The following is a 15,217-nucleotide window of genomic DNA, read 5'->3' on the forward strand; positions in this document are numbered from 1 at the left end:
TATATACATGTGTATATATAATATATATTTTATATATATACATGTAGGTAGTCCCTGACTTACAATGGGGTTTCGTTCGAACAACTGTATCATAAGTCAGTTCTGTTGTAAGTTGAATCCTTCTTTTTTTTTTTTTTTTTAGTTTTCATTATTATTGCCTTTTATTATCTGTATCTTTATAAATCCAATTTTAATTTGTCTTGAGAGTTGGAAACATTACCAATAAACTTATAGATATGATGATATTAGTAGATGATGTATTGCAATATTGTATGTAGTACATATTTCTAGCAATAAAAACCAAAAAACCAAACTCACTGCCCTTAAGTAGATTCTGACTCATAGTGACCCCTTTTGGGTTTTTGAGGTGGTAAATCTTTACGGAAGTAGATTGCCCAGTTTTCCTTCCACAGAGTGGCTGGTGGGTTTGAACTGCCAACCTTCTGGTTAACAAATGCCTTAGGTGGTAAATCTTTACGGAAGTAGATTGCCCAGTCTTCCTTCCACAGAGTGGCTGGTGGGTTTGAACTGCCAACCTTCTGGTTAACAAATGCCTTAGGTACTATACCACCAGAGCTCCTTTACTAGCAATAAGATGTACAAAAATAAAAAGGAGAGAGTCTTATGTGCCATTCCTTGTAACTTGAATATGTCACAATTTCAGGACTACCTGTCTAAGTTAGTCTTCGCAAGGTGGTAGGATATATGCTGCTTCTTATCTATCACCCACCAGTCTCAGCTTGTTCTCAGATTCCACTCACTGAGTCAGTTAAGAATAAATATGTAGATCATGACGCTTAGCCAGTTACTGGAGTGAATGAAATGACATAGGGAAGTTACTTAGCACAATGCTGACATAAGGTAAGCACTCAACAAAATTAACTATTTCTTTTTGCTGTGTGTTTACTATGGTTTCTGACAATATTCTATTGTATTTACTTGAATTGTTTCTAATTCCCTAGAAATTGCATATATTGGAAATAACATTTTCCTGAAAGCTTGAAATGTTTATTTATATATTCTGAACTTGAGAAAAGCTTAGAAAATAGAAAACTGCATGGAACTGCTCAAAGGAATTACTGTTAAAAGCCTTAAAATATAGATGACTTAGATGGAGCCTAAATTTTCACTTATTCATGTTTTTTTTATTATATTAAATATAAAATATCTACTATAGATCTATAAATTTTGCTTGGAAGGCTTTGATTTGCTCTTTTCTGTTTCCTCAATTTGACAGGTATTAGCAGAAGTCACAGTCAGTGCTCAGGCTTCAGCCAAAGTGAAAAATGAAGTACAGGAGGTAAAAGACAAAGCCCAAAAAATTGTGGATGAAATTGATACTGAAAAAGTAAAAGCTGAGACCAAACTTGAGGCAGCTAAACCTGCACTGGAAGAGGCAGAAGCAGCCCTGAATGTGAGCAGTACATCATTATTCCTCCCACGAAAAGGACTAGTGGGCACCATGTTTCCTCACATGAAATTAACTATGGAATTTTTGTACTCAGAAAATCAAATTGGATTCCTAATGTGGTTTACACTCACTGAGTCTGGAAAATAATGTTTCCATTATTTACTTTTCTAAGATTTAATTTTGAAAGTCTTTACTTCTCTTAAACTTATTACTTTCATTTCTTAAATCAGTCTTCCATGAGAACTGATAAGGGTGGCAATTAATGGTATGAGGGATTCAGATTATATACAGAGCCTTCCAGATCCTCCAGCATCCCCTCCAAGATGAAGCCACATCCATTTCTTTTTTTGAACTTTTTGTTGTGATTTGAGTTAAAGTTGCAGAGCAAATTGGTTTTCCATTCAACAATCCGTATACATTTTGTTTTGTGGCACTGCAGTTCCCATGATGTAACAGTATTCTTCCCATGTCCTCCCTGTGTTTACTGTTTCTATTCATCCTTCTTTCCTGTCCCTTCCTGCCTTCTGAGCTTTATATTCCTGAGGAAGTGCTGTCTTTTTTTTTTTTTTTAACCTTGTATGGTTGACTGTTCAAAGGAATGCATACCTCCCTGGTGTTATTATTCATCTCATATGCCTGTCTTTTGCTTGGCTGAAAGTTGAGCCATTCGAGTTCAGTTACAGGTTTGAAGGGTGTGTGTCTCAGGGGTTCCACCAGTCCCTACAAGAACAGTCAGTCTGGTCTTTTTATATGATTTTGAGTTTTTTTTCCACATTTTTCTCCCACGCTATCCAAGACCTCTATTGTGATCTCTTTCAGAGTGGTCAGCAACCACACTGAGTTTTTTGAATCCTCTAAAGATTACCCACCAATCTCAGGGTAAAGTTCTGAGGCAGGCATCCAAAGATGCTTTGGAGGCAGGCAGATCTGTGTTTTCCTTTCACGACCATCACTTCTTAGATATACGATCTGGAGTAAATTTACTTAACTTTCTTGGCTCTCCGTGAAGATTATAATTCCCCATTGATTCTTGAAGGATTGATGTAAGCTAAATGTAATGAGTATTAGTGCTGCTGCTGACCTGTCTTCTGTCTACTCTTTGAACTTCATCTCCTGACATTCTGTTGCAACACACAGAAACACCTGCATTGGCTCTTGGAAGGGGAATACCTTTAAATATAGCTCTCCCTCTTCTAGCAATGCTGTTCCTCATCTTCATTGTCTAATAAGAGTCATTCTTCAAGACTGGCTGACACTGTATCATCTCCAGAGTGTTTTCAGTACTTCTTTTGGGCTCTCTGTTTTTCTGTTACCCCTTTGCTTCCATCATAGTAGGTGTCCTAATTCAGGGCAATTGTGTCTTCTCTGCCCACTTCAGGGGACTTGGAAAGGTGAGAAATGAATGATGGTGATATTCTAAAGTAGTTAGTTGGGAATAACTGGGAAAAGAAGGCAAAAAAAAAAAAAAAAGAGCAAAAACAAACAGAAATCCCAAAATAACAGTGAAAGAACCATTATACAAAAATCTTGTTATCCAAACCTTTGAAGAAATAATGCCAGAGACTGGGGAGACACTAAGTTTTAAAGTTTTCTACTTTAATTATTTGAAAATATTAGATTTCCATATCACTATTAATATTACTGAACAAAAAATATGTTGATTCTGAACCCAAATATAGACTATAAAACCAAATGATATTGCCACAGTCAGAAAACTTGCAAAACCCCCACACCTTATTATGAGGATCATGGACTGTGTTCTGTTACTATTTCAAAAGAAAATTGACCCTGTTACTATGGATCCAGAAAAACCTTGCTGCAAACCATCGTGGGGAGAGTCATTAAAAGTAAGTGAATCTACCTTGTTAAGCCTTGTGAAGTGTAGCAGATGTCCTCAGCCTAAGACACTCGATATAGACCAGACAAGCTGACAGGCAATAATAGACTATTGTGCATTGAAAAGCTTGTCTTAAACTGCATCAACCAAGATCTGAGTAAAACAGATTTTAGTGCAGTACACCTTCATTTAATGAAGTCTGTCCGGGACTAATGGCTACTTTTTAGCTTAGACTTACTTGGTTTCAACTCAGCTCAGTTTTGAAAATGTGGGGAGGGGGACTGTGTTCGGTGGCATTTAGATGAACTCTCTGAACAGGAAATATAGAACTTTATTCTTTACTCTTTCACTATGGAAACCAGGAGATAATTTGCAGTTTACAGATGTAAGTTGACTACTGTGATAGTATTGATTTGTATGTTTTGGGCTAGTCAATTGTTATTTTAATTTGGAAATACATGCTAAGTCTTAGGAAGAAAGTATTTATTTGTTTTCTATCTAGAGTTACAAGTTGTGATGCTTTTTTTTCAGTTGATGAGTGCAACAGGATTCCTGTTCAGCCTTCAGCAGTTCCCCAAGGACACTATAAATGAAGAGACTGTTGAGTTACTACAGCCATATTTTAATATGGATGACTATTCTTTTGAAAGTGGCAAAAAAGTTTGTGGGAATGTGGCTGGTCTGCTGTCTTGGACACTTGCTATGGCGACATTTTATGGCATCAATAGGGAAGTGTTGCCCCTGAAGGTAAAAATTTTCTTTCCTTTCTCCATAAACCATTTTTTTTTAAAATCAATTGTTAATATTACTACTGTTAAAAGACAAAGCATAGTTTAAATTCAGAAAGGTGGATGTCTTGTTACCAAATTTTTCTTTTTCTGTCTGTCCATTCCTCACTCCTTTTACATTTCTTGTGTGTTTCTTGACATCACAAACTGAAACCAACTCTTTAACTTAAACAGGAAATTAACTTATTGAAAATAATTATAAACCTATCTGCTAAAGGGGCAAGGAGGCCGCATCTTCTGACTTCCTCTAACCCTGCAAGAGGAGGACAGAATCACTATCAGCAGCCCAAGGCCTATTCCTATAAGGCCAGACATGCGGCCTCCCTCCAGCCCTTTCACCAACCCTGACATCAACCATCCCTCCCACGGCGCTCGCTGCCTCTCTGCTGGGCTTGAGAATTCGTTGCAGTAGCCATGCAGCACTCACAGACACCACTCACAGATTATGGGGTTTATTAGAGAAGCAACAGGGCATAACTCAAATTCATGAACATGCTCAGGATTCAGTTCCTTGGTCAGGACAGTCTCCCCTCTGCTGTACCCTTGGCCACGCCTCTGTGGCCCTTGGCCTTTTGGCCTGGCCTCTGACCCTGTGCCAGATAAGTCTGCTGCTCTGTCTCGTGCTTCTTGATTCCACTGCTGCTGTCTCTCAGCCAGGTCTCTCTTTCAGTAACGGGCAGTCTCTCAGCCACAGGTTGGACTGCCAGCCACACATCTCTCTCAGCGAGCAGTAAGAAATATTCCTCCTCTCTGCCTCTAGGAGGGTTCACTTTAAGACTGGCAGAGTGGCAAAATCAACCAATCCCAACACCAGAATTCCACAGACCTAAGAGAGAGCAAACTTCCCAGAAAATTGCTTTGTGCTGCTTGCAACAGAAATACCCCAGGTGGATAACTTTAACAATTAGGAGCTACTTAGTTGCCCATGGCAAATTCCACCACAGAGTTTACAAAGACTATGGCTAGAAAAGCCATACTGTGTAATTTACTACACTGCAGTATCATAAAAGAAAACTTGCCATTTCTTAAAATGGACATTGGATTTGGGGAATGAGTTTTGTTACTATATTCCAAGCCAAATTTATAAAAATAGATCAACTCCTAGAAATATTTTACATTTTCAAGATTTTTAGAAAGAGAACCTTACATGCCTCTAAAGAATGAACAATCAAACAAAAGTTGCTTACAAAAGAAATCAGAATGTTGCAGGCATCCACAACCATGAATACTGGAAGAGAATGGACAAACATATGCAGAGTTTTAAGAGGGAAATTGCTATGGTCCAGGTATGCAATAACAAGAATTCAAGCTGCCCTTCACATATGGGAGAAGACATTTTCAAGGACACAGCTTAGGTATTCGGTAGCAAATACACACACACACAAACACACACCTCAACCATCTATATACTTGGTCAGTCCTTCGTGTCTGAGGGAACAGAATGACATTCTCATGGATGCAAGGATTCATAAAATACACCTCCAGGTATACATTACTCCTGACCCCCAACCCCTGAAAGCTAAAAGAATTTCAAGTGATTGCTTTGTGGAGTTGAAGATGGTGAGTAGGTGGGCAGAGGGTTACTGTTTTTCATAATAAACCTTATAGAAATGATTGCCTCTTTAACTCTGTGCATGTGTAACTTTAGGAAAGATTTTTAAATAAATTAAAAATAAGAAAATATTAACAAAAGGAAAGGGTGGGAGAAGATAGCAGATAAATCCCAAATAAAGAAGATACAAAGGGAGCAATGTTGATGTAAGTGTAGAAATAAGGGAAAAAGCATTTATGGGAGCAGAGTTACTTTTTATTGATAAAAATTTTGATATACAGTGAAAATTTAATAGTAATAATGCTTCATGCAATAAGTAAAATAGTATCACATTATGTAAAGTAGACTCTATTAGTATGCCAAGTGGAAATTAACAGATATTATATTTTCATTTGTGACTGTGGCACATGCTATTCATCTATGACAGACCCAGTAGGCAAATTGTTGTTTTGTCAGGTGCCATTGAGTCAGTTACAACTCATAGCTACCCTGTGTACAACAGAATAAAATACTGCCCAGTCCTGTGCCGTCCTTACACCCATTGCTGTAGTTGAGCCCACTGTTACAGCCATGTGTCAATCCATCCTGTGGAGGGTCTTCCTTTTTCACTGGCCATCTACTTTACCAATCATGATGCCTTCTCCAGGGATTGATTCTTCTTGATAATGTGTCCATAGTACGTGAGATGAAATCTTGTCATCCTCACATCTAAGGAGCATTCTGGCTGTACTTTTTCCAAGACAGGTTATTCCGTCTTCTGGAAGTCCATGGTATATTAAAGATTCTTCCCCAACACCATAATTCAAGTCCATCAATTTTCCTTTGGTCTTCCTTATTCAATGTCCAGTTTTCACATGCATGTGAGGTGATTGAAAATACTGTGTCTTGGGACAGTGCACCTTAGTCCCTGACATGGATTGAATTGTATCACACCAAAATATGTGTCATCTTGCCTGAGCCCTGATTCTCAGTGGTTTGGCAGTTACATAATGATGTAACCATCCCTCATGATGTAATCTGATGTGATCAGCCAATCAGTTGTAAGTAAGTAGTACTCTTACTCAAGTAATAGCCCTTAATCCAAAGTAAGGGGAATTTCTTTGGGGTTTCCATTGCCTTCTATCTTAACAGACTCATTGTCATCAACTCTATTCCAACTCATAGCAGCCCAATAGGCAAGTGGAACTGCTCAATAAGGTATCCAAGGCTGTAAATCATTACAGAAGTACACTGCCACATCTTTCTTCCAAGGAGCATCTGGTCAGTTCAGGCAAGTGCTTTAACCAGTGCTCACCAAGTATACTCTTATTTTATAAGAGATAAAAGGAAGAGAGAAGTAAGCAGCAATTGAGGTCTCACTGTATGACCAAGAAAGAAAATCTGAGAGTGGAGTGTGCCCTTTGGACTCAGAGTCCCTGTGCTGAGAACCACCTAGACTCAGAAGAAGATTGAAGCCAAGAAACACAGAGATGTCCAAAGGGTGCTGAGTGCATAGACGTTAAAGGTGACAAGGACCTTCCCTCAGAGTTGACAGAGAGAGAAAGCCTTACCCTAGACATGGTACCCTGCATTCGGACTTATGGCTTCCTAAACTGTGAGAGAATAAATTTCTGTTTGTTAAAGCCATCCTTTTGTAGTATTTCTATTACAGCAGCACTAATAAATATAATCCTCAAAGTGACTTCTTTGCTTTTTAACACTTTAAATAGGTCTTTTGCAGCAAATTTGCCAACACATCATTTGATTTCTTGACTGCTGCTTCTATGGGCATTGATTATATGGATCCAAGCAAAATTAAATCCTTGACAACTTCCATCTTTTCTCCACTTATCATGTTATTGCTTATTGGTCCAGTTATGAGGAGTTTTGTTTTCTTTATGTTGAGGTATAATCCATTCTGAAGGCTGTAGTCTTTGATCGTCATCAGTAAGTGCTTCAAGTCCTCTTCACTTTCAGTAAGCAAGGTTGTGTCATTTGCATATGACAGACTGTTAATAAGTCTTCCTCCAAACCTGATGCTGCATTCGTCTTCGTATAGTCCAGCTTCTCAGATTATTTGCTCAATATACAGACTGAATAAGTGTGGTAAAGGGGTGCAACCTTGATGTCTCTCCTTCCCTTTAAACCACATAGTATCCCCTTTTTCTGTTTGAATGACTACATCTTGGTCTATGTACAGGTTCCTCATGAGCACAATTAAGTGTTCTGGAATTCTCATTCTTCACAATGGTATCCATAATTGTTAGGATCCACACAGTCAACTGCCTTTGCACAGTCAATAAAACACAGGTAAACATCTTTCCAGTGTTCTTTGCTTTCAGCCGAGATCCATCTGCCATCAGCAATGGCATCCTTCACTCCGTGTCGTCTTCTGAATCCAGCTTGAATTTCTGCTAGTTCCCTGTCAATGTACTGCTGCAACCTTTTTAAAAATATCTTCAGCAAAATTTTACTTGTGTGTGATATTAATAATATAGTTAGATAATTTCTGCATTCTATTGGATCATCTTTCTTTGGAATAAGCACATATATGGATCTCTTCCAATCTGTTGACCAGGTCTTTCAAATTGCTTGGCATAGATGTGTGAGTGCTTCCAGTGCTGCATTAGTTTGTTGAAACATCTCAGTTGGTATTCCATCAATTCTCAGGGCCATGTTTTTCACCTATGCCTTCAGTGCACTTTGGACTTCTTCCTTCACTACCATCAGTTCTTGATTATATGCTAACTCCTGAAATGGTTGAATATCAACCAATTCTTTTGGTACAATGTATATTCTTTCCAACTTCTCTTGATGCTTCCTGCTTTATCAGTGTGTAACCTGTGTACATGTGGCCCATGCTAAGAAAGGCCTGTGCTTGATTTAATGCTCTGCTTTTGCCCTCTTTAAAGTCTTAATAATTTTTGAACAAGGGGCTTGTATTAGTTTCCTAAAGCTACCTTAATAATGTACCACAAATGTGGTGGCTTATAAAAACAGAAATACATTGTCTCAACAGTCTAGAGGCTAGGAGTCTGAATTCAGGTTATTGGCTTGGTCAATTCCTTCTGAGAGTCTGAGAGAGAAACTGTTCATGCCTTTCTCCCAGCTTCTGGCGACAGCCAGTGGTTCTTGGTGTTCCTTGACTTATGTTGTTGTTGTTACGTGCCGTCGAGTCGGACCTGACTCATAGCAACCCTTCCTTGGGTTTTCGAGGCAGTATCACTACGGAAGTAGATTGCCCCATCTTCCTTCCGAGGAGTGGCTGGTGGGCTTGAACCACCAGCCTTCTTGATTAGCAGTCAAGTGCTTTAGGCACTACGCTACCAGAGCTCCTTCCTTGACTTATAGAGCACTCTAATCTCTGCCTCCATCTTCACATGACCATCTTCCCTGTGTGTCTTTGTATCTCTTCTATTTGATAAGGACTCCACTTATATTGAGTTAGGACCTACTCTACTCTAGTATGACTTCATATTAGTTAACATTATCTTCATAGACCCTATTTCCAAACAAGGTCGTATTCATAGGTACTAGGGGTTAGGACTTCAACACATCTTTTATCTTTTTTGGAGGGCACAAATCAACCCATAACAAGACCCCACATTTTCATTTTTCACTGTGCTTATCAAATTATATAACCAGTCCTGAATAGGCATAAATTAATAGTCCTGAATAGGCATAAATTAATAACTTTCATACAATATTATTATTAAGGTTGAATAGCTATATTGAACTTTCTTCTATATTAATAAAGAATATGAAATTATTTCTAGTTTCTAAGAAACACTTATAAAAATTGATTATATTCAAAGCTAAAAGAAAACATTGCTTAAATTCCCAAAAGCAAAAATTCTGGTGTCTCATTCTCTGATTATAATGTAATAAAATCAGCAAGTTTACATTAAAAACAAAAAAGCAGCCCCTTATGTTTAGAAAATGATGAAAATAATCTGGTTATTAAAACTTTTGTGATGTAACCAAAATAGTACATTCATATACTCAAAAGCATAGTAATAAAAGTAACATTAAAAATTAGAGACAAGGAAAGCAGAAGAATTAATGAATGAATCTATGAACTTAGTAAAACCAAAATATAAGAGATATTCTCCTAAAAAATCTAATCAAGAACCCATTTAAAAAAAATAAGAATTGAAAGATTCTCCACATAATCCATATAGTCATACATGTGTAGATTTAAATAATTAAAATAAAAATTTGCATAGATGTATGTACATGTTATCCCCCCCCCCAAAAAAAAAACACTGCTATCAAGTTGATTCTGACTCACAGTGACTCTCATAGAGTTTCCAAGGCTATAAATCTTTACAGAAGTGTATTGCCTCATCTTCCTCCCAAGGAGCAACTGGTAGGTTTGAACTGCTGAACTTCTGGTTAGCAGCCAAAAGCCTTGCCCACTGTGCGACCAGAGCAGAGCTATAACTGCATTTGGAAATCTAAATGAAATAAAAGTTTTCTGGGAAAAGGGGCTAAATTCAAATAAGTCACACATTGAGAAAGAAAATGGGAAAATTATCAAAGAACTACTCCAGCCAGCTCTGGGTCTACTTTACTAAGTATTTTAAATATATAAGAAACAGGTGATTATCATGCTGTAGGGCTGAGAAAGGAATGAATACACTGTTCCAGGAATTTTACTTCAAAGAATCTTTATCTGAGAAACTCAAGTATTGGGTTGTAAACACTCATACATACACACACACACAAATACCACATACCCAACAGTATTTATCACAGTATCGTTTATAATAATTAAAAAACCCAAACCAAACCCACTGCCACTGAGTCAGATCCGACTCCTAGCGACCCCTCCTTGGGTTTCCAAGATGGTTTCACTACGGAAGTAGATTGCTCAACCTTCCTTCCAAGGATTGGCTGGTGGGTTTGAACCACCAGCCTTCTGGTTAGCAGTCAAATGCCTTAGGTACTATGCCACCGGACCTCCTATAATAATTAAAAGTGGAGGATAAATAAATGTCTAAAAAAAAAAAAAAACCCACTGTCATTGAGTCAATTCTGACTCATAGTGACTCCCATTGGGTTTCTGAGGTGGTAAACCTTTATGGAAGTAGATTGCCCAGTGTTCCTTTCACAGAGTGGCTGGTTTAAACTGCCAACCTTCTGATTAGCAGTCAAATGCCTTAGGCACTGTGCCATCAGAGCTCCTTAAATGTCTAAAAGTGGGGAGAAAGTAAGTAAATTATGATACATCTAAGTCTTGGAATGTCATAAAGCCATAAAACTAGCATTCATGAGAAACTTTTAAGTATGTGCTTGTGGTGATTATGTTTGTGTGTCACCTTGGCTGGCCCTGGTTGAGTGGCTGGATAGCTGGATGTAGTATTCCCCGTGATGAGACTGGTAATCAAGTCCATGGTGGAATCTACTGGGAGCAGCTGAGTAGCTGCCTTTGGGTATGTGGTCTGCTTCTATATATAAGAAGCAGCTTTGGGAATGGTCTCTAGTTTATGGCACACTTGAAATCTGCATGTAGCCGTGTCATTGTTCAGCAGCCTGCCATGCTCTACCGACCTTGGGACTTTAAATAGACTTGAATTAGTGGCCTGCTGTGTGGTTTGGTAACATCAGAACTGTGCCATTTTATTTGTCAACCTTGGGCTTGTTAGCCTCTGCAGCCAGTAGCTGCCTGGGTGAAGAGATGCCTCTAGCTTCAGTGGCCCGGGAGCAAGAGGCAGAGCTGAAGCTCAAGGTTGAGGGGATTTCACCCAGTCCCTAGAGCCTGGCACTTTGAACTTGGACTTCTAGCCTCTGTAAGAATAAACTCCTGTTTGCTCAAGTTATCCCATTTGTGGTATATTCTTGTCAGAGCGGCACTAGGTAACCAGAACAGTGGTAAAATACACTAACATATCAAGCAAAAAATAAAAATGTCAGTTTACTCTTATCAAAATATTCACAGGTTAGCTCTGGGTATCATGGGTAATTTTTTGAGGCAATCTACTTCCATAAAGATTTACAGCCTGGAAACACAATGGGGTCACTATGAGTCAGAATCGACTTGATGGCAGTGGGTTTGGTTTTGGGTTTCGTATATATTCCTGTATTGTCCATGTTTTTTATATTGGACATGTAAAACAAGCAAACAAACAAAAAAACCAAAAAACTAAAACATGTAGTGCATTAATAATTCAAAGGAAAAAAAAAAGTGAAATATCTCAGAGACTCTCTGCTTCCCTAACTCAAAACATTGAAAAACTTATGTAATTTTGTTATTATTTGCCAGTTAAAACACATGAATGCTTTTTAGAGCTAATTCAATTCTCCACTAACCACCTCTTCTTCCTTTTAAGGCTAACCTGGCAAAGCAGGAGGGCCGCTTAGCAGTTGCTAATGCTGAATTAGGGAAGGCACAGGCACTGCTGGATGAGAAGCAAGCCGAGTTGGATAAAGTACAAGCAAAATTTGATGCAGCAATGAATGAGAAAATGGTGAGATTAAATATATAAAATCACCAAAGGACTGTAATGAAATTTTATAGAAGTGTGTATTGTATTTAAGGAGCTCTGAAGCTCTGGTGGCACAGTGCCTAAGGCATTTGATGGCTAACCGGAAGGCTGGCAGTTCAAACCCACCAGCTACTCCATGGAAGGAAGATGGGGCAACTCACTTCCGTAAAGATTTACTGCCTTGGAAATCCAATGGGCATTACTATGAGTTGGTATCTACTTGATAGCCAGTGAGTTTTGTTTTTTTGGTTTGGTAGCACAGTGGTTAAGGCATTTGGCTGCTAACCAGAAGGTTGGTGGTTCAAACCCACCAGCTGCTCTGTGGGAGGACCATGAGGCAATCTGCTTTTGTAAAGATTTACAGCCTTGGAAACCCTATGGTTCACTATGCGTCGGAATTGACTTAATGGCAATGGGTTTTGGTTATGTGTTGTATTTAGAAACTAGGCAAGTATTGATGATGACAGAAGATTTTCGAGTGCTATTCTATACTGGCTATTAGCACTACCTATTTTTGGATCTTTGACATTCAAAATTTCTTTTTTGTGTTGCTAATATTTATGTATTTATAAAAGTAAGCCTTGGAAACCCACTGGAGGTCTCTATGAGTTGGAATCAACTCGATGGCAGTTAAGTATAAAAGTAAGCTATAATATAATATAAAGACTGCTGGTTGTAGAGTTTAAAAACTGGATTTGACATCCAACTCAGCCCCTTATTAATTGTGCAAGTGATTTATAAGTTCATGTGTAAAATGGGGATCCTGATACTATCTTACAGCATAGGTTGTTATTACTGGTGGGCTGGTAAATGTTCAATGTCTGGCTGGTGTGGGGGCTTATTTATAGTGTTGACTGATTTCTGTGGTGTAAATACTGTCACTGTTGCTAATTTCAAGCTACCAGTGTGAAGTCACAGAATGCAAAGTTGGAAAAAGACATATAGAGGAATATACATTATATAGTATTTTTACCCAATGAATACAATAGATTTCAATATCCTCAAGAGCATACCCAAAAATACCACAACCACTGCTTGCAAGTTGACTCATAGTGACCCTGTAAGATAGAATAAAACTGCCACATAGGGTTTCCAAGGCTGTAAATCTTTATGGGAGCAGACTGCCACATCTTTCTCCCCTGGAGCAGCTGGTAGGTTCCAACTGCTGACCTTTTGGTTTGCAGCTGAGCATTTTAACCACTATGCCACCAGAGCTCCATCTCAAGAGCATGCATAATAGGAAAATGTAGTAAATATTTAGGAAGTGATGAGTTTTAAGTGTTTGTTACTTTTTAAAAATATAATTTGCTTAACTGTAAGTTTATATAACTTAATTTTTTAATAATGATTGTGTTTAACAACCAGCTAACATATTTTCTGAAAATGTCACAGTTGGTTCTTGTGAGCTGGTATGAACTGACTGCCACACACCATTGGTTGGTTATTTTTTTTTTTTCCTGGAAGAAAATGCTTTGCAGTCTGCAAAGAATTCAGGATTATTATAAAATCCAAGTCTTAAAGTAGTGAATTTTTATAAATTTTATTCCATTTTGAAAATATTTAAAGAAATACTATTTTAATTTGTTCTGTTTTATCTTACATGAAGTTGCTTTTCCTGAAATTTCATAATGCAAAATAAAGATTTTATGATGTAAGCCAATGAATTATCAGAAATTAATATGTAAAGTTTCACTCACTGTAGTTTTAGATTACTTTTATTTTGAAAATTCAGACACGTCTTTGTGTATTTTTATGTGTGAACAAAAGAGATGCTTGATTAATCATTCTAGAAAGTTCTTTGAGACATTCTCCTTTTGTGAATATAGGATTTGCTTAATGATGCTGACATGTGCCGGAAAAAGATGCAGGCAGCTTCCACTCTCATAGATGGACTGAGTGGAGAAAAAATCCGATGGACTCAGCAAAGTAAAGAGTTCAGAGCTCAGATTAATAGGTATTCTTTTTAGTCCTCATTAATTAACTCTCTTCAGTCATCCAGCCAAATGCCACCTCTCTGTGAAGTTAGAGAATCAAACATCCATTTCCATAATAAAGTGCTTTTTTCCTTCATGTCCATTTACCCATCTCTGAATCCCATCATCTAAGACAGTGCTTACAGCCTAAATCAGGGACTCTCTGATCTGTAAAATGGGGATCCTGATACTACCTTACAGCATAGGTGAAACAGAGTGAATAAAATTTCCTGAAACATTTTTACACCTCAGTTTGGGTTTAGCAGTGTGCGTTTTTAGTATGAAAGTCTTTTGATACTGTGTTGTGTTTCTATAGCAATCTAAATTCTTTTCCAGTTCTCTACTCTTCACTTCAGTGGTTTTTGGTAATTTGAATCAATGGTTTGTTCCTAATACAAGAGTATCTAGTCTTGTATTGGTGTCCTCAGAAAACATAAAGGAGAGAGGAAAGAGTGAATAGCAGGAGAATGACCAAGATGGGATACATTTAGTCTTATTGGGACTTTGTTTCATCATGGACACAATTTTTTAACACAAAGACTGAATCCGAACAAGGGCATGGATGGGAAGAGGATACCTTCCACCAGGAGTCAAAACTCTGGACCTGTAGACTCTAGTAGAGAGCCTTTCTGCTCGTTCCCTGCCCCACCCACATGTGCCCATTCCTGCCCTGTTTGGGGGTTGTGGGCTGTCTTTCACTTTAGATCTTTCCATGTCTGGTTGCAAAGTATCAGTCAGGCAGCAAACAAGGGTTTTTTGTTACAAAACAAAACTGCACTGTAGCCTTTTAAAGTACAGGCATACCTCAGAGAGATACTGCAAGTTTGTTCCAGGCTGCCACAATAAAGCAAATATTTCAATAAAGAGAGTCACATGAATTTTTGGTTTCCCAGTGCATATAAAAGTTAAGTTTGCACTACACTGTAGTCTATTAAGTGTGTGACAGCATTTTGAAAAAGTTTGAAATGTTGTGAGAATTACCAAAATGTGACACATTTTGTGAGACATGAAGTAAGCACATGCTGTTGGAAAAATGGCATTGATAGACTTGCTTGATGCAGGATTGCCACAAACCTTCAATTTGTAAAAACCACACTATCTGTGAAAGGCAATAAATCTGTGAGCAATAAAGCGAAGAGCAATAAAACCAAGTGTGCCTGTAATTAATGAAATAGCTTCAAATATGTGT

General features: G+C 38.0%; 1 protein-coding gene across 1 annotated transcript in view; it reads left to right on the plus strand.

The window, feature by feature from the left end:
* DNAH8 (dynein axonemal heavy chain 8) overlaps window positions 1-15,217 on the plus strand; it is a 423,841-nt gene that overhangs the window by 274,575 nt on the left and 134,049 nt on the right. The window contains exons 67-71 of the mRNA XM_007939462.1: window positions 1,238-1,414; window positions 3,091-3,258; window positions 3,780-3,995; window positions 11,900-12,037; window positions 13,882-14,009. Of these exons, the coding sequence (XP_007937653.1) occupies window positions 1,238-1,414; window positions 3,091-3,258; window positions 3,780-3,995; window positions 11,900-12,037; window positions 13,882-14,009 (827 nt within the window). The remainder of the gene's footprint in view (window positions 1-1,237; window positions 1,415-3,090; window positions 3,259-3,779; window positions 3,996-11,899; window positions 12,038-13,881; window positions 14,010-15,217) is intronic.

This window comes from Orycteropus afer, unplaced genomic scaffold (genome assembly GCF_000298275.1).
Source record: "Orycteropus afer afer isolate SDZICR_OR568_19922 unplaced genomic scaffold, OryAfe1.0 scaffold00059, whole genome shotgun sequence".
In the NCBI taxonomy this organism is placed as follows: Eukaryota; Metazoa; Chordata; class Mammalia; order Tubulidentata; family Orycteropodidae; genus Orycteropus; species Orycteropus afer.